The following is a 19,909-nucleotide window of genomic DNA, read 5'->3' on the forward strand; positions in this document are numbered from 1 at the left end:
TTCTATCCAAAAGCAACAGAATGCACATTCTTCTCAAGTATACATGGAACATTCTCCAGAATAGATCATATGTTAAGCTACAAGTCTTTTTTTAAAATTTCATTAAAAAAATTTTTTTTATTATGTTCAGTTAGCCAGCATATAGTACATCATTAGCAAAACAAGTCTTAATCTATTAAAGAGTATTGAAATCATATCAAGCATCATTTTTACCACAATGGTTAAAAATTAGAAATTAATTACATGAAGAAAACTGGAAAATTTACAAATATGTGGAGATTAAACAACATGCTACTGAACAACCACATGAGTCAAGAAGAAATCAAAAGAGAGATAAAAAAAATACCTCAAGACAAAAATGGAAATATACCAAAATTTGTGGGATACATCAAAAGCCATCCCAAGAGAGAAGTTCACAGTGATAAACACTGTAGCTCAAGAAACAAGAAAAATCTCATAAACAACCTAACTTTACATCTCAAGGAAATATAAAAAGAACAAACCAGGAAGGAAATAACAAAGAGCAGAAATAATGAAATGGCGACTAAAAAGACGGTAGAAAAGATCAATGAGGGGCACTGGGTGGCTCGGTTGGTTGGGCGGCTGCCTTCGGCTCAGGTCATGATCCTAGGGTCCTGGGATCAAGTCCCGCATCAGGCTCCCTGCTCAGCAGACAGCCTGCTTCTCCCTCTCTCTCTCTGCCTTCCTCTCTATACTTGTGCTCTCTATCTTTCTGTCAAATAAAATCTTAAAAAAAAAAAAAAAGATCAGTGAAACCAAGAGCTGATTCTTTGAAAAGATAAACAAAATTGGCAATCCTTTAGCTAAAACTCACTAAGGGAAAAAGAGGACTCAAATAAAATCAGAAATGAAAGAGGAGATATTATAACTGATACCACAGAAATACAAAGGATCACAAGAACTACTATGAACAATTACATGCCAACAAATTGGACAATCTAGAAGAAATGGACAAATTCCTAGAAGTATACAAGCTATCCAGACTAAATTATGATGAAATAGAAACTGTGAACAGATCAGTTACTAGTAAGGAGATTGAATCAGCAATTTAAAAACTTCCTACAAGCGAGAGTCCAAGGTCATGTGGCTTCACTTGGATATTCTACCAAACATTCAAAGAAGAATTAATATCAATCCTTCTCAAACTCTTCCTAGGTATAAAAGAGGAGAAAACTCTTCCTAATTCATTTTACAAGGCCAGCATTTCCCTGATACCAAATCAGACAAGGATGCCACAAAAAAAGAAAATTATAGGTTAATATCCCTGAGGAACATAGATGCAAAAATCCTGAAAAAAATATTAGCAAACTGAATTAAACAATAGATCAAAAGGATCATACGCCATGATCAAGTGAGTTTATTCCAGGGCTGCAAGGATGGTTCAACATCCACAAATTAGTCAATGTGGTATACCATATTAATAAAGTACAGTATAAAAATCATCTGATCATTTCCATAGATGCAGAAAAAGCATTTGACAAAGTTCAACATCCATTTCATCTCAATGCAGATAAGGGGGAATATACCTCAGTATAATAAAAGCCATATATGACAAGCCCACAGCTAACATCATATTCAGTGGTGAAAAGCTGAAAACTTTCCCCCCTGAGATCAGGAACAAGACAAGGATTCCTGCTCTTGCCCTTTTATTCCATATAGCATGGGAAGGTTCAGTTAAGTGAAAATTATATTGGGAGGAAATCTACATTTCCAGACAATGATGGTTAAGGAAGGCATAGCATTTAATTTAATCATAAATTGGGATAAAGTCAGGAGAATATTAATAAGTCACCAAAAGCTACACATACAACAGACATACACATACATACACATCCGTGCTTCATATTAACCTAGGTATAGAACCAACATAATCTATGTAGGCATGAAAGCAGGGGGAAGAAACAGAAGAAATGAATGTGTGAACATTTATGAAATTTTCTAGTGGAGGTAAAAGAGACATAGGGTAGCTTTCAGGAAAGTAGAACTGAGAAAGGACTTTTTAACAATCGGGGAGGTTTGAGCATTATAGACAAATGGAAGGACTGACAGGACAAATTCTTATAGTAGAACCCTATACTACCATTAGGTGCTAGAAGAGAGTAGGTCAAAAGCATGGGTAGAAAGCTTAATCACAGAAAAGATTGTGGCTGATAGAGAAGAAATCCAAAGTGGGAGCTTTTCAAATTGCTCTTCTTCAAAAGCAGTTGTTTGTGTTACTGAATTTTTTTGTTTTAGAAAAGATTCTGTACAGGTGTCTTTAAATCAGACAGAATGTAAGTATTTACAGAACCTAGGCAGTTGGCAAAAACGAGTGAAGCAGTGAAAGTACAGATACAGATAGGGTGCGAGAGGTGGGTGCAATGAGAATGTTTCCCCTTGTAAAGAGGATGGCTGCTGCTCAGAGTTTTAGGACGAGTCTTAAATCTACATTGTTATATGTATAAGTTTTCACTCTTAAAATACTGGTCGAAAAGAAGAATCAAAATCACAACCAGTTGCCTTACACTTTGTGACCTTTGTTACATAGTGAATTCCTTGTCGTGTATGGTTTCATTACTATTTTGTTTACATAAAGCTTTCAAGAGCTGCTTATTGCTAAAGTATAAATATAAGCATAATGGAACCAAATCTTCTCTTATAAAATTACTGCAAAACCAAATACTGGTTGGCTAACAAATATTTATCACATGCCTGCTACTAAGAATACATTCATGTCTTTAAAAATTAAATGTGTTCAAACACTTTCCTCCTCATTTGGCTATCTTAGACGTCACTGTGGTATATTATACCCAACTGCTTGCTCAACATGCCCACTTGAATATCAAATAGACATCTCAAACTTAACATACCCCAAACTAAATGTGTTTACCACCCCCCCAAGTATCCCCAAAGAAAAAAACCTTGCCTCCCCCATCAGTCTTCCCTGTCTCATCTGATGGCCATCTTTTCAGTCATTCAGGCCAAAAATCTTTGTGAATTACTTTCTCTTTCCCACTTCATAGTCAATCCTTCAGGAAATCCTGTTGTTTTTACTTTGTAAATATATATAGAATTCTATTACTTCTGAGTATCTTTATGGCTGTCCTTAATCCTAGTATCATTGTTTCTCTCCTGGATTACTGCAATAGCCTCTTAACTGAATTCCTAATTTCTACCCTTCCCCCACTACTACAGTTATTGTCAACACAGAAACTTTAAAAATGTAAGTCAGATCATGTTGTTCTTTCCTCTGAACCCTCCAGTGATTTCTCATATTACTTAGAATTAGAGGCCAAGATCTGCAGTGGCCCACTGGACCTACTGGATCTACTGGATCTACTTCTACTTTTGTTCCCTTGCTTCTGTGATCATATCTCCTACTATTCTTTCATCCCTTTGCTCACGTTGTTCTTGCCACATTGCTTTCTTGCTATTCCTCAAGCTTACAAGTTAGGCACTTACGACTTTTGCACTGGGCTATTCCCTCTGACCTAAAAATGCTTTTTCAGATATCTACATGGCTAATTTCCTCCCTACTTCAAATGTTTGATTAGATGTCATCTTTTCAGTGAGACCTATCATGAACATCCTATATAAAATTGTAATCCTTTCCTCCCTGGTTTTTCTTAGCCTGCCTTATTTTTTTCTCATAGCATCACCTTCTAACATATAACCTTTTAAAAAAATTTTTACTTAGTTAAAATATAATGCAATATGGGTTTCTAACATGTGACTTTTAATTTATTGTATTTATTGTTTTTCTCTTTCTAGAATACAAGCTCCATGAAATTAGGGCTTTTTGTTTTGTTTATTGATGTATTTTTTTATTTTAAAGATCGAGTTGGTTTTATTAAATGATTCATGAATCAGGCAGCATTCCATCTAGCAAGTAGAGGGGAACTCCTTCACTGATGTATTTAAGTGCCTAATGTCTAGGAATAAATAAACCCTTGAAATGGAATGGATAGGAGGAAAAAAATTGGTAAAATACTTTTGAAGTTGAAGCTTCCTATGGGTGTTTTATTATTTTGTTTTTAGTATTGCCAATTTCTAGAATAATGCCTATCAATATTCAAATATGAATTTTAGTGTGCATCTAAGACTTTAAAAATAAAAACTATAAAAGTGATACATATTGATTGTAAAAATGGGAAAACACAAACACAGTATTTTATATATAATGTTCTATAATTTGCCTTTTCCACCTAATGTGGCCTTCTTTCTAATTTATATATAAAGTAAATATATAAAGAGTATGTAAAGACCTACCTAGTTTTTATTTATTTTTTATTTTTTTATTTTTTTAAAGATTTTATTTATTTATTTGAGAGAGAGAGAGAATGAGAGAGAAAGCACATGAGAGGGGGGAGGGTCAGAGGGAGAAGCAGACTCCCTGACAAGCAGGGAGCCTGATGCGGGACTTGATCCAGGGACTCCAAGATCATGACCTGAGCTGAAGGCAGTCGCTTAACCAACTGAGCCACCCAGGCGCCCCAAGACCTACCTAGTTTTTAAAAGTTGCTGCATGAACTGGGTATTTACCCCAAAGATAAAAATGTAGGGATCCGAAGGGGTACATGCACCCCGATGTTTATAGCAGCAATGTCCACAGTAGCCAAACTGTGGAAAGAGCCAAGATGTCCATCGACAGATGGATGGATAAAGAAGATGTGGTGTATATACACACACACACATGCACACACACACACAATGGAATATTATGCAGCCATCAAAAGGAATGAGATCTTGCCATTTGCAATGACGTGGATGGAACTGGAGGGTGTTATGCTGAGTGAAATAAGTCAATCAGAGAAAGACATGTATCATATGACCTCACTGATATGAGGAATTCTTAATCTCAGGAAACAAACTGAGGGTTGCTGGAGTTGGGGGGGGGGAGGGATGGGGTGGCTGGGTGATAGACACTGGGGAGGGTATGTGCTATGGTGAGCACTGTGAATTGTGCAAGACTGTTGAATCACAGATCTGTACCTCTGAAACAAATAATGCAATATATGTTAAGAAAAAAAAAAAAGAAGAAGATAGCAGGAGGAGAAGAATGAAGGGGGGAAAAATCGGAGGGGGAGATGAACCATGAGAGACGATATAGTCTGAAAAACAAACTGAGGGTTCTAGAGGGGTGGGGGGTGGGAGGATGGGTTAGCCTGGTGATGGGTATTAAAGAGGGCACGTTCTGCATGGAGCACTGGGTGTTATGCACAAACAATGAATCATGGAACACTACATCAAAAACTAGTGATGTAATGTATGGTGATTAACATAACAATAAAAAACTTTTTAAAAAGTTGCATGATATTCCATTATATATCTGTAGTATAATTTAAGCAAACTCCTAATGATTGACATTAAGGTTGTTCCAGTTTTCTCATCATACTATTACTCTTGGATGTGTTTATATATCTTTGTGCATTTGTATAAACAAATAAGTGTGGCATAATTATTAGCCTCAAAATTACTGGATTAAAGTCTATATATTTTAAATTGCCCTTCCAAAAATTATGATTTATATTCTTCTCACAAAAGTATATGAGAATACTTTTTCCTGCATTTTTCCTACGTTCTTGCCAGTGTTGGCAATATTAGCACACTTTTTAGTTTTTGCCAGTGTAATCATGAAGAAAAAAAAGAACATTTATTTCCTTAATTGTAAGTAGATTTAAACATCTTTTTAAACTTTGAACAATCTCCTATCTGTAACCTTGCTCTTGCTATTCTTCACTTGGTATATTTTTTTCCATTTTTTTCTCTGAACCTTTACCATTCTATTTTTTTTTTTTAAGATTTTATTTATTTTTGACAGAGAGTGTAGAAGCAGGGGAAGCAGCAGGCCGAGGGAGAGGGAGAAGCAGGCTCCCTGCTCAGCAGGGAGCCCCATGTGGGGCTTGATCCCAGGACCCTGGGATCATGACCTGAGCCGAAGGCAGACGCTTAACCATCTGAGCCACCCAGGTGCCCCAAACCTTTACCATTCTTTAAGGCCCATGTCAAAATCTCTTTTCTCCATGATTGGATTTCCCAATAACCTCATCCTGTAATGATTTCTCCCTCCTAATATACTTGCTGCTTTATTTTCCATTTATCACAGTTTTATACTAGTCCTAATACCTATGATTTTTTTTTTTTTCTTCTAGGATTTTCAGATTTACAGGATGGCTAAACATTAACAGAGAGAGAAGCATAAACTTACCTTCTTTCACTATGGATGCAGGTTTAGCAGATGGAGAACCTGATCAAACTTCGGTGAGTGGTTCAAATATAGTGTAATAAAGTATTGTCCTGTACAGCTGTGAAGTGTTTGATGTAAGCCATCATTTTATTTTAAAAAATGTATTTAAAACAAACTTAAAAAAAGAATTTTAAGATAATTCTTTAACTCCTGCTGATATGAAGATAACAGATATTTTAAAGCTTGTTGAAGCAGAACCCAGTCAGTTTTCTGATATTTCTGTCCTATCTCCTCCTCTGCTTACTTGTATTAACTTGGTCCCAACCCTTGGGATGGTAAATTCTTTGGGATAGTGCAGAGGCCAACTTTTCTATGTTTCATGTTGCTATGGAATTATATTGAGATGTTTGTAAATTTTAATTTAGTGAAAGTCCTTTGTTCAGACTCAAATGTAGGAACAGTCTAATGATTGAAAGCAAAATGCAGTTTTGTTTACTTATGTTAACTTGTTCCCAGCCTTTTTTGAATTTCTGGTTCAAACTTGTTTTAGTTTCTTAAAAGGTCAAAAAAAGTTAAACTTTAAAATAACTTGTTAATAGAAAATAAAATTGGCATGGAAGTAATTTGGTTTATGAAGGTTATTGTCACAGCGATTATAAAAGGAAAACTGATGGTAGGTTATTTTCACTATGATTTCAGCAAAAAGTTAAGATTAAAGGCTTGTCTTAGAACATGTATACTTTGCCATAAATATTCTATTTAAAGTTAATGGACTTTCTTAACTCTTTTAGCTGAAATATTTTTAATCTCTTATAATAAAAATGCCAGTAACAAAAACAATTGCTATTCTCTAAGTGTATACTTTGTCAGACTGCCCTCACAACAGCATTAAAGGTAGGTATTTGTTTATTCTCACTTTTATAGATGGAGAAAAGGGCTCCGAGCTGGAGGTTAATTATCTTCTCTAAGAGCTCACAGCTTAAGGGGTGTTTCAGTACTTTGCCACTAATGTGTTGGCTCTGTGCCTGTCTTTCTGAATAGAATTGCTTAAAATTTACTGTTACCTTCTAAACTAATATCTAAACAGATAGTATTAATTCTATAACAGAATGCCTATGCTGTATTAATAAAATTTTATTCATTTTTTATTCTAAATCCTGTTGATATAGAGAGATTGGAGCAAGATATTTAAAAAGCAATGAGAACAACTTTCTTTTTCTTGTTCATTAAGTTTCTTTTGTGAGATATTGTAGCTTATTTTAGAATAATACCAATAATTTCAGTTGCACTGCTGAGATTTTCTGTATTTGAAACTAATCTTGAGATCTACTTTTGAGTTACCTATTTATAAAATATCACCTTTGAACTGCACCGCCTAAGCTGGTTACTGTTTAGATCTAGGAGAAGTGGATAAGAACATGGGCTTTGTAGCCATTTAGCTACATGTTAAAATCTAAGCTTGCTTAGTTGTATGACCTGGATAATTAATTACATTCTCTAGGTTTTCAGTTTTCTCATCTATTATATAAAGATAATAGTAATATCCACCTTCCAGAATTGTTTTGAGTTTTGTTTTTAAAGGTTTTATTTATTTGTCAGAGAGAGAGAGAGTGAGCACAAGCAGGGGGAGCCACAGGCAGACGGAGAAGCAGGCTCCCCACTGAGCACAGAGCCCGATGGGGGGCTCGATCCCAGGACCCTGGGATCATGACCTGAGCTGAAGGAAGACGCTTAACCACTGAGCCACCCAGGCATCCCTGTTTTGAGTTTTGATTAGATCATATATCTGTAAAGTGCCTATTACAAAGCCACAGACATTCTAAACATCCAATAAATAAAAGCTACTACCATTATTGTTGATATCACTAGCTGTATCAAGCCTTCTCTCCAAAAAGATAAATAATTAGAAGGCAGGAGAGGCAGTAAAACACATTGAAAAAAACCCTAGGCTATTCAGTAATTTTGGCTTTATACTTTCTCAGAATCTCAGTTTTTCTTCCTAAAATATTGAGGCAAATATTCTACTTCAATAAAAAATATGTAGGCAATAATACTCATTCTGAGTACTTGATAGAGACAGTATGATCTAGAGAAACCAGAAAGTTCTTTGAAAATATGAAGTAGTGTGTCAGTATGAGTTGGTAGTGTTTTAAAAAATGATTGCATGCACTAGTTTTTAAAATATTAGTAAACTTTTTTTAATTGCAGCCTTTGTACAAAGTACTGTGCCTGGTGAAGGGGATGCCAAGAGATATACATTATAGTTTATCTGAATGAGTTTTATTTTAGGAAGACTAGAGAGATAGATAAGGCAATAACAGATTTACTCAGTGTAAAATGATGGATATAAACAAGGCATAGTTTACAAGCTATGAGGATTGGGTCGTTGTTATACACTGGGGTAGTTAAAGAGTTTTCTTAAGAGAACATACACCGATTAGCACAGGTAAATAGTGAACGTAGGATGGAAAATGAGCAAGGAGAACATTCTAGGAAGGGAGGATAACAAGAGGCAAAGCTAAATGGGGGGAATTATTTGCTTATTGGGTTATTTTTTAGGGAGAAATGAATTAGAAAAACTAAGGTAGATTGGAAGGTAGTGTTATTTACAGGAATAATGATTCATGAGGCAGATAGAGACCAAAATTGTAGAAGGTTTTGAGTGCCAGACCCGGGATTTTGAACTTGAATCTGAAAGCCACAGTATGTCATTGTATGTTTTTATGTAGGTAGATGAATGTAGAAGCAGGATATAAAACAATTAGGAAGAGTAAAAGATATTAAGAGACTATTATAGTAGTCTTGGTGTGAGGTTGCAAAAGCTTGGACTCAATATTACTGTTGGTGTCCATTAATTTAATATTCTTCTTCCATAGGAGATTACTTTTTCTGTTTTTTTTTTTTAAGTAGGCTCCACACCCAGCATGGAGCCCAACGTAGGTCTTCAACTCACAATCCTGAGATCAAGACCTAAACTGAAATCAAGAGTTGGACACTTGGGGTGCCTGGGTGGCTCAGTCGGTTGGGCGACGGCCTTCGGCTCAGGTCATGATCCTGGAGTCCCGGGATCAAATCCCGCATTAGGCTTCCCACTTACTGGGGAGTCTGCTTCTCCCTTTGACCCTTCCCTGTCTCGTGCTCTCCCTCTCTCTGGCACTCTCTCTCTCTCAAGTAAGTAAATAAAATCTTAAAAAAAAAAAGAGTCTGACACTTAACTGATTGAGCCACCAAGGCGACCCTACTTTCTTTTTTTTTTTTTTAAATTCTTTTGCCCACTCATTATTCCACTTGTGTATAGTTCAATTTTTGTGGTAGTGTTGTCTTAAGTAGTAAATATTGAAAAATATGGATTGAATCTCTGTACATGGAACTACTACTATATTTCAGGACACAAGTATACATTTAATATGTGTCTTACGATATTTTGTAAAAATCCAGAACTTAGATCACTTTAGCAATTAACCACTAAGAAATGCTTAAAGTGTAGGAGTTAAATTTTTATTACTAGGTTGAGGTAGACTGTGAAACATTTTTTTTGATTAAAAAAATTAAATATGTTTTTCACCTTAAGGACAGTCATTATATCTTTTGAATATTTTACATATTATTTCTGTTGCCAGAAGAAACCTTCCTTTAGAAGGTCTGTTAGAGGTAAAAAATCTTTTGCTGTATTGTAAATGGATTATATAAATGACTTTTCAGAAGAGAATACAGTTTTTAAAATACATATGAATCTTTTGTATTATAAGGCGCCCTCAACTGAAGTAATCTTTCTTAAGATTCTAATGTAAATTGGGTACTTTGAATCGAAGGATTTCTGAAGTGTAAGGAAATGCAAAGATTATTTAGTTCAGTAATTCTTAGAATGTAGTAAATGAGTGTCTTTCTAATGGGCCTAGAGAGGATCCAACTTCCTGAAACTTTATTTTTACGTACTTCCTAGGTGAGTTTTTCATGATTACTGTGATTTGGTGTTCATAAAGTAAAATTGGTATGTTACTAGACTTTACTGAGAGCTTTAAATCATATTCTAAGAAGTATGGCTACTGTATATAATATTTGGCAACATTATATAGTTTGTATATTTGACCATGCCAGTTAATGGAATTGCCCCAGTGTTTGGTAACATCAAGTATTATTTTGAGTGGTCCTAAATTATATAAATTCTTAGGTTGCAGAGATCTTTTTATGTAAAATAATAAAACAGCTAGAAATTTTAGTCACCAATTTGTTACCTGCATACTCATTCTCTCTTATATTAAGAATTCTCTCTTTCTAATAGCTGCTTGCTAACTGTAAGAATTTATATGTTAATCACATTTAAGAATGGTGCTATCTTTCTTGAACTTTTTATTATGGAAAATTTCAAATATTTTTAAAAAGATGGGCTAATGTAGTGAATCATCATGTACCTGTCACTTGTCTTCAACAATTACCAATTCAGGTCAGTTTTGTATCATCTGTAGTCCCACCTTCCCATCCCATGTTTTTTTGGAGCACATCCTGGATAAATCATTTTGTTTGTACGTATTTCAGTAAATCTCTCTAAAATATAAAGACTTTTCTTTAACTTTAACCATAAATACCATTAGTATCCTAAAAACGAGTAATTCTTTAAAAGATTTTATTTATTTATTTGAGAGAGAGAGAGAATGAGAGCACGAGAGGGAAGAGGATCAGAGGGAGAAGCAGACTCCCTGCCGAGCAGGGAGCCCGATGTGGGACTCGATCCCGGGACTCCAGGATCATGACCCGAGCCGAAGGCAGTCGCTTAACCAACTGAGCCACCCAGGCGCCCCAAAACGAGTAATTCTTTAATCAAATAACTAGTCAATGCTTAAATTTCCCTGATTGTGTCATAAATATTATTTTTTATAATCCTTATGTTGGCCTTGGTTGATAAGTTATTGAGGTCTTTTTTAATCTTTTAAGTCTATCTTGTATCTGTTTTTAATTTTTCCTTTTCAGTGTATTGAAATAAATAAATAAGGTAGTTTGTCTTGTAGAATTTCCCGCAATCTGGATTTTCCCCCATGGTGATTATTTAATGTGTTCTTCAGTCACTTATATTTCTTGCAAGTTGGTCATTAGAGTTAGACTTGCTCAGACTCTTTTTTGACAAGTATACTTTATTGAGGGTGTTGTGTATTACCATCAGGAGGCATATAATGTCTGTCTCTCTTCTTGTGATAATAGCAGCCATTGATGATCATTGCGTAGATATGTTAGTTCACTAAGGGTATAAATTAATATACTAACTGGCTTACAAAAATGGGGGCTGGAGAGAATAACTGTGACTAGTCCCTACCTTTTACACAAACCAACCCACCCTGTATTTTGTCTTCTAGACTATTAATCTTTTTGCCATTTTACAACTTTATTGAACCTTCTCCTAAAGGGAGACATTTTTTAAAAGGATAAAACAATTTGACAAATATACTTTATGCTTTATTATCTTCTTTAACTTATGAACGTTACAGGTTAGTAGTAGTTAAATATTTGTAATGTTTGAACTTCCCAAGTGGGAAAATAACACTCAGTTATTTCTTATTATATGGGTACTTTGATTCTATCTTATTATAACTTCATTTTTTTGGCTTGTTAAATGTTCTTTTTTTTTTTTTTTAAGATTTTATTTATTTATTTGAGAGAGAGAGAATGAGAGAGAGCACATGAGAGTGGGGAGGGTCAGAGGGAGAAGCAGACTCCCTGCCGAGCAGGGAGCCCGATGCGGGACTCGATCCTGGGATTCCAGGATCATGACCTGAGCCGAAGGCAGTCGCTTAACCAACTGAGCCACCCAGGCGCCCCTTGTTAAATGTTCTTATTAGAAGCTTGAATAATATAATGTAAAAAAATTTGCAGATATATAATGGGACTCTAATAAACTCTAATGGGAATTGAAAAAAGGGCTTTTTAAAAATTTTTTATTTATTTTTATTTATTTTTTTTTAAGATTTTATTTATTTATTTGAGAGAGAGAATGACAGAGAGCACATGAGAGGGGGGAGGGTCAGAGAGAGAAGCAGACTCCCTGCTCGGCAGGGAGCCCAATGCGGGACTTGATCCCGGGACTCCAGGATCATGACCTGAGCCGAAGGCAGTCGCTTAACCAACTGAGCCACCCAGGCGCCCAAGAGCTTTTTTTTAAATTAAGATTTCATTTATTTATTAGAGAGCATAAGCTGTGGGAGGGGCAGAGGGAGAGGGAAAAGCAGCAGGGAGCCCAGTGCGGGACTCAATCCCAGGACCCTGATATCAGGACCTGAACCAAAGGCAGATGCTTAACCTACTGAGCCACCCAGGCGCCCAAGAGTTAGCTTTGAAAAAGAAAAATAGCCAGTGATTTATACAGTACATCAGCAGAATTCTAAGCCAGAAAGCTTTTGTATTTCCATTATGCTTGGAGAGCTTCTCCAATTGTATTTGATGTTATTTGCCCCTTTTCTCATTCTCTGAGTGTACAGTGCACTATTCCAGAGACTACATGAGGTGATGATGTCATCAATCTCCTGGCTAATTATAGCATTCCCATATACTTTGTACTCAATTTCCCCTATTATTAACACATTTATGGTACATTTGATATAATTAATGAATCAAGGTTGATACATTATTAACTAAAGTCCATACTTGATTCAGATTTCCTTAAGTTTTTACCTGTTGTCCTTTTCTGTCCCAGGATTTCATCTGGAATAGCACATTATATTTAGTAGTCATATTTCCTTAGGGTCCTCTTGACTGTGATTTCCTTGTTTTTGATGACCTTGACAATTTTGAGGAGTACTGGTTAGATATTTTGCACAATGTCCTTCAATTGAGATTTGTCTGTTTTTCTCTGATTAGACTAGTCCTTATGGGTTTTGGGGAAGAGACCACAGAGGTAAATGCCATTTCATCACATCATTGCCAAGGGTATATACTATCAACCTGACTTGTCATTTCTGATGTTGACTTTGATTACGTGGCTGAAATAGTGAGTTTCTCATTTTTAATTTATAATAGGGCAAATATCAGTAGGTATAATCCACATTAAACAGCAGCTCTTTGGAGGCTTCAGTAATTTCTGAGATAGTGAAGGGATCTGGAGACCCAAAAGTTTGAAAATTCCTCAAGCCTTTAGCAATTAACACTTTAAGGAAGAATAATTTATAGCTACCTGATATGAAAAGAGGGATCCAGAAGGTGATGGGGGGTGGGAGCAGGGTAGAAAGAAGAATTGATAGGGCCTTCAGCAATGAGGGAGTGATGATCAAAATAAAATTTGACTATTATAAAATTGTACCTGGCATTATAATCTATATCTTTCAAGGAGTTTTTGTTTTTGTTTTGTTTCTGTTTTCATTTTGACATTTATAGATATTGGTTGAATGCTTACCTATTTTGTCTTTATGAGTTTTAATGTTTTGTCTGATTCATATCATCTGCAAATAATAGTTTATTTCTTTCCAGTCCTTATACAGTTAGGACTATGGTTTTGTGTATGTATGCCTGCAGGTTAAAGTTGGTGGAGTGTTCATAGCCTTTTATAGTTTTCCAGAAATTCATCTCTTGTGTGTAATTTTCAAAATCATTTAAGATTTATTATTTTGGAATACATCATGCCCTCTTTAGGGGGTCTCCTGTTTGGGGAATGTGGCACTTTCGCTTCTATCTTTTCTCTCTCATGTTTTCCTTCTTTTCGTTTTGCTATGCCTTCTTGATGAATTACTTCATCACTCTTCCTGCTCACTAATTTATTATTGTATTTTACTTGTTTTGCTGTTCAAACCTGCTGTATACTTTGTTTCATCATAATATTTTTATACCCAGTATTACTAGCTGTTTTCTCTGTGAATGTTTGGTCGTACTTCATTTTTACAATATCCTCTCAGATCTTTTTGAGCATATTTATTATGGTAAGTTTTTGATGAGTTTGGTTCACTAATTTTCTCTCCAGCTGAGATTCTTCAGTTTGTTTTCTTTCATAGCATTTGGACCCCTTAGGATATTAATTATTTTTGTTTATGAGTTTATACTTCCTTGGAAATAATATTCTTTTGGGAATATTACTTGCTTTGATTGATAACTGTCCCAGATAGAATAGAGCCTAGGGACTCTTTTGGTTGATCTAGGGAACGTATGTCATAGAGTAGAGAATCTCTTAAAATCATTGCTTCATCATTTTTCATTTGCCCTCCCACCAAAATATTCTGTTTCTTAGGGAACTTTTTTGTATATCTGCTCTGAGCATAGCTCATAGCCACAAGCTGCCTCCCTAGTTGTAATCACTTAGCTCATTTGGGAAAAGGGCAATGAGAGATAGTGGTCATCCTCTTTGCCTGTGATACTGCAGCTGGACATACACACTGTTTTATTCTATTCTATTCTATTCTATTCTATTCTATTCTATTCTATTCTATTTATTTTTAAGTAGTGGAGCCCAGTGTGGGACTTGAACTCACAACCCTGAGATCAAGACCTGAGCTGAGATGAAGAGTCGGATGCTTAACCGACTGAGCCACCTACGGTTTAAAAACAAAGTGTTTAGAACCATGTTTAATGTTTCTAGTTGGTATTAAATGATGTTCTACCCTGGTAGTGAAGACAGGGTGGGCAATGATTGTCCAGTATCACTGAGAAAAAAAGGGCACAGAAAGATGACTTCCAGCCCTCCCTCTTACCCTCAGCCCTTTCCTCCATCTGTGGTACTATACTCTCTTTCTGGTCTAAGGTTGCTTGCCATCCACCCATCTTTAAAGATAGGTTCAGGGAGAGTATTAGTTATTTCACTAGTAAATAACTCAGTTCCCATTTTTAAAAGAAATTGGTTACTTTCTTTTTGGCTTTGTGTTCTCTCTATGTAGAATGGCTGAGGTGGTGGCTGAAAGGGGACCAAAAAATCAAAAGAACAGCAGCACTGTTTAACAGTTTATTCCTATTAAGATCTTTGGCAGCTTGACATGCCCATAGTATAAACATCAAAAGTAGAACTGTTAAGGCCGTTAACTCCCAAGTAAATAGATTATGTCATTTATCCAATAGAAAGCTATTTGTTTTGCTAAACTAGACTTTGAAGCCAAAAACTGGCTTCAAAATTTTATTATTTCTTTTAATATCCATAAATTCTGCAATCATTCAGTTTTTAAAAGTATGGATTGAAGATTTTTCATGAATGTTTTTACTTGCTGTTTCTCCTAAGTTTTAAGACATGCAGGTGCTTTTATAAGCAGAATATCATTAAAGCCACTGCTCTACATTTAACTTTATTTTTTAAGATTTTATTTATTTATTTGAGAGAGCACATGCGAGTGCATGAGCAGTGGGAAGTGCAGAGGGAGAAGCAGACTTCCCACTCAGCAGGGAGCCCCACATGGGGCTCCATCCCAGGACCCCAGGATCATGACCTGAGCAGAAGGCAGTCTCTTAACAGACTAAGCCACCCAGGTGCCCCTCTACATTTAACTTTTAATTAAAATTATGTCCATTAAGAATCTTAAATTTCTTCTTGTTTTTTTAGAAAATAAAATGAGTCCTGTCAAATCTCAGATTAGAATGTGAAGGATTAGAATTTTAGCATGTTAGAGATACATGAAGATAAAATTTGATTAAAAGTTCAAGAAAATCTCTACCTGTTCAGCTGTTTAAGAGAATAGAGCAATTAAGAGATTTTTATCCAGACCTCAGATCACATTAGTAGGTTTTCATTAACTTAAGACTACTTCAGAAGTCACCTTAAGTTTAATATGGTGAAAACAACAGCAATGGTATGCAAAAAAAAAAAAAAAGCATGGGAGGGGAAATGAATTTATGTGTGTGTGTACACATAAAATTTTTTTTTTTAAAGATTTTATTTATTTATTTATTTGACAGAGAGACAACGAGAGAGGGAACACAAGCAGGGGGAGTGAGAGAGGAAGAAGCAGGCCTCCTGCTGAGCAGGGAGCCCGATGTGGGACTCGATCCCAGGACCCTGGGATCATGACCTGAGCCGAAGGCAGACGCTTAATGACTGAGCCACCCAGGCGCCCCCATAAAATTTAATTTTACTTTTGGTCAAACATTTATCTAGTTTAGAAAACTAACCTATCTTCATAGAGCTCATCTATGCGCATGGTACCTTACACTTGATTTTAGGTCTCACAGACAATATGGTTTGCTGCTTGTTTGGTAGAAAATAAAACTGTAAGATGGGGCGCCTGGGTGGCTCAGTCAGTTAAGTGTCTGCCTTCCTCTTAGGTCATGATCCCAGGTCCTGGGATTGAGTCCTGCATTGGGCTCCCTGCTCAGCAGGGAGCCTGCTTCTCCCTCTGCCTCTACCCCTCTGCTTGTGCTTTCTCTCTCAAATAAATAAATAAAAAGTCTTTTTTTTTTCCCAAGAAAATAAAACTATAAGAAATGAATAGCAACTAACATTTGTTAAATTTCTGTCACGTGCCAGAAGCTATTCTAAGTGCTTTTGAGGGAAACTCATGTAATTGTCTAATAATCTTATAAGATAGTATTATTACCCTCATTTAGTAGAAGAGAACACAGAAATGATAAGTTGCTCAGGGTCATACAACTAGTAAGTGGCAGAACTGGGATACATTTTGGCTCCGTAGGCCAAGCTTTAATTATTTTCCTATACTACGTCTCAACCAAGTTAGAATATACAGATCCTTGAATGCTATTTTTACAGTTTGAAATTTTTGTTTTTAAGGTAATGTCAAACTGTTGAATTTTTTGTTCTTGTTTTTTTGGAGCCAAGAAACAACCTGTTGAGAGTTGGGAAAATGATTTTGGCAGAATTATGGAATATTGTGGGGACAACCAGATGAACATTACAGAGCTATCTCTGAGGTGTCTTGAAAAATCCCAGAGCCCAGGTTGCACCACTATTCAATTGCATTAGAGTCTCAGAGGGTGAGATGCAGCCATCAATACTTTTTAAAAGTCTCCCAGGTGATTTTAATGCATGGCCAAAGTTGAGAACTATAGAAATAGAGGCGATTAGCCCAGAGAACAAGTTAGCATGCCGTTGTGTAATCTAGGTGGAAGGCAGTTAAAACGTATAGGGTAGTAATAGCTGAATAGAAAATATGTCCCTTTTGGATTTTGTTTTTTTTCCTAGATCTTTAGAATTTGCCCTTTCCATATTTGGGTTAATAGTATGGAGAGGAAAAAACAAAAAACAAAAAAACTTGCACACTTACTATGTGTCGTGATCTCGGCTCTTGTCTCACATACTTTCTCATTTAATCTCCATAACACTGTGGGGTAGGTATTACTCTGTTTTTAGAGATGAAGAACCCGAGACTCAGTAATTTTTCTAAGATCACATAGCTAATCAGTGGGCCATGTTAGGATTTAAATACACATACTCTAATTTTGTTATTCTAGTCATTGAATGTAAAGGCTAATGTTTTTATATTATAAATTGATCTATGTCATACCCAGCCTTTTAAAATTTTTATGTGCACTACCTAGTATAATGTGTACTTTGAAAAATATGTGATACATGATCTATTTTATTTAACTCAAAACTTTGTTCTCCCATAACTAATTTTGATTTTTCTATCTGGGGTGAATATTTTGGCGTTTAGGCAGTATATAGTTGAACAGTTGTTAACTGCATTTTTATGTGTGGTAAATATTATGAGTCATGGAAGTTGATGTTTCCATAATATTAGCAGTCTTTCCTGTGGCTTGATACTGAACATGATATGCTAATCAGTGATTTGTTAGAAATAGAACTCTAGAAGGAAAGAAGGTATTTGTTGTACAGTCCTTATGTCTTAATTCAGATCCTGGTCAGGATTCAATATAGAACGTGGGCTTATTAACTGTGTAAGGAATTGGCCAAAATCAAATTCCAAGTAACATAAACTCTTATTTCAGACTGAATATCAAAGTTATTTAAGTAGGTCATAAGATTAAGCATCATACACTGAAATATTTTTGTATATGAGCAGTCTCCTAGAATCAGTTGTCATATCTAACCTGGCATGATTGTGATGTGATTACATGGTTTCTGTTGTGCTTATCGGGTGACTAAAGATAGTTAGGTCAGATATAGAGGAGAATGTTAATGAGGTCAAAGGCCAAGGTTTAATTCTTTTAATGGACAGTTCACTTTTTTCTTGTTTCATAACCACAGACTTCACCAGCAGTCTCACCAGATGCATGACATTAGTTACAACTGACAATTGATTTTGAACTTCCCTTGTATATGAAGTTCTTGATGAAGGAAGTTGTTGTCATCATGGCAAGAGACCACCATTACCAGAAGAAATATAACTTAGGCTCCCTTACCAAAACAGGTGGTGAATTTGTAACAGTGTTATTTGTGAAGGACAGAATTATTTAAGAAAAATGATGGGGGAATTTCTAACAAAGGAATTTGGGCATATGATAGCCAGAGACTAATAGTGGAAGAAAATATGAATATGCTTTACATTACAACTAAAGATGTTCTCAGGTATTGAGGTAATTTTCTATGTTGAATTGTTATTATAACAGAATTTTAGGACTATAACAGATCTTATGAGTAAATAAAAAAGCTAAATTCAAGATATTTATTCAGGTTTACCCAGGGAATACTGAGAGAGCTTAAGCAGGCTTAGAACTCAGATTTCAGAATTCAAGTCCATGTTAGTTCTTTGTGTATCTATGTTAAGCATGCAAAATGTTAAGGTTTGGAAAATACAAAGATGGGTAAGACGTTTTTTTTGCTGTTAGAGAATTTAAACCAATTCATTTCATAAACAGAGGAACTCAGTGAATTACACATAAGAAATTCTTTGCTACGTATTAGAGTTATAATAATGACTAAACCTTTTTTTCATTCATGCATTTGTCATTCAATATTTGTTGATTGCCTACTATGTGCCAGGCTCTGTTCTAGTCTTAAGGGATACAACAGTGACCAAAACAAACTAAGTTCCTACTTCAGTAGAGCTAACATTCCAGTGGAGGAAGACAAAAAAAGTACATAAGTATATACTGTTAAGTGGTGATTGTTGTGATGAAAAATAAAGCAGGGTAAGATGGATAGAGAATCCAGAATAGGGGATGGGTGTTGCTATTTTCTGGAAATACTGTGGAAGTCTTCTGATGAAGTTACTTTTTTTTTTTTTAGAGTGGGGGGTGGGGCAGATGGAGAGAAAGAATTCTTTTTTTTTTTTTTTTTTTAAAGATTTTATTTATTAGAGAGTGCACAAACAGGAGTGGAGAAGGAGAAGCAGACTCCCTACTGCGTTGGGCTCAATCCCAGGACCGAGATCATGATCTGAGCCCAAGGCAGACACTGAAACCAACTGAGCCACCCAGGGGCCCCAAGAGAGAGAATCTTAAGCAGGCTCCATGCCCAGCATAGAGCCCCATGTGGGGCTCCAATCTCATGACCCTGAGATCATAACCTGAGCTGAAATCAAGAGTCTGATGCTTAACTGAGCTACCCAGGCACCCCTGATGAAGTTACTTTTGAACAGAGTCCTAAAGGATAACAGCCAGTGTGGAGCTTGCAGGTCTATTAGGCAGACTGTGGTGGTTAGGCTGTAAGTGTTGAGGTTTGTGGGGAAGGTGAGTTAGGGGTCTTTCACCTCCTCAATCAGGAAAATGGTGTGGTGCAGGGGCACTGTCCCTAGGAGTGCATTGAACTTTGTGGGCTCTCCCCTCAGTTCTGCCTGATAGAAGGATGCAGTGACAACACAGATGTAGTATCCCTTTGTTTTACCTGGTGTGAGAGGTCAGGAAATCCCT

The 19,909-nt window shown here is 35.9% G+C and overlaps 1 protein-coding gene across 2 annotated transcripts in view; it reads left to right on the forward strand.

Moving 5' to 3' along the window:
• Positions 1 to 19,909, forward strand: part of OSBPL8 (oxysterol binding protein like 8) — a 159,391-nt gene that overhangs the window by 44,282 nt on the left and 95,200 nt on the right. For both annotated transcript variants that reach the window (XM_044915365.1, XM_044915366.1), the window contains exon 2: positions 6,153 to 6,261. In XM_044915365.1, the coding sequence (XP_044771300.1) occupies positions 6,220 to 6,261 (42 nt within the window). In that variant the 5' untranslated portion in view covers positions 6,153 to 6,219. The remainder of the gene's footprint in view (positions 1 to 6,152; positions 6,262 to 19,909) is intronic.

Source organism: Neomonachus schauinslandi, chromosome 5 (genome assembly GCF_002201575.2).
Source record: "Neomonachus schauinslandi chromosome 5, ASM220157v2, whole genome shotgun sequence".
Classification (NCBI taxonomy): Eukaryota; Metazoa; Chordata; class Mammalia; order Carnivora; family Phocidae; genus Neomonachus; species Neomonachus schauinslandi.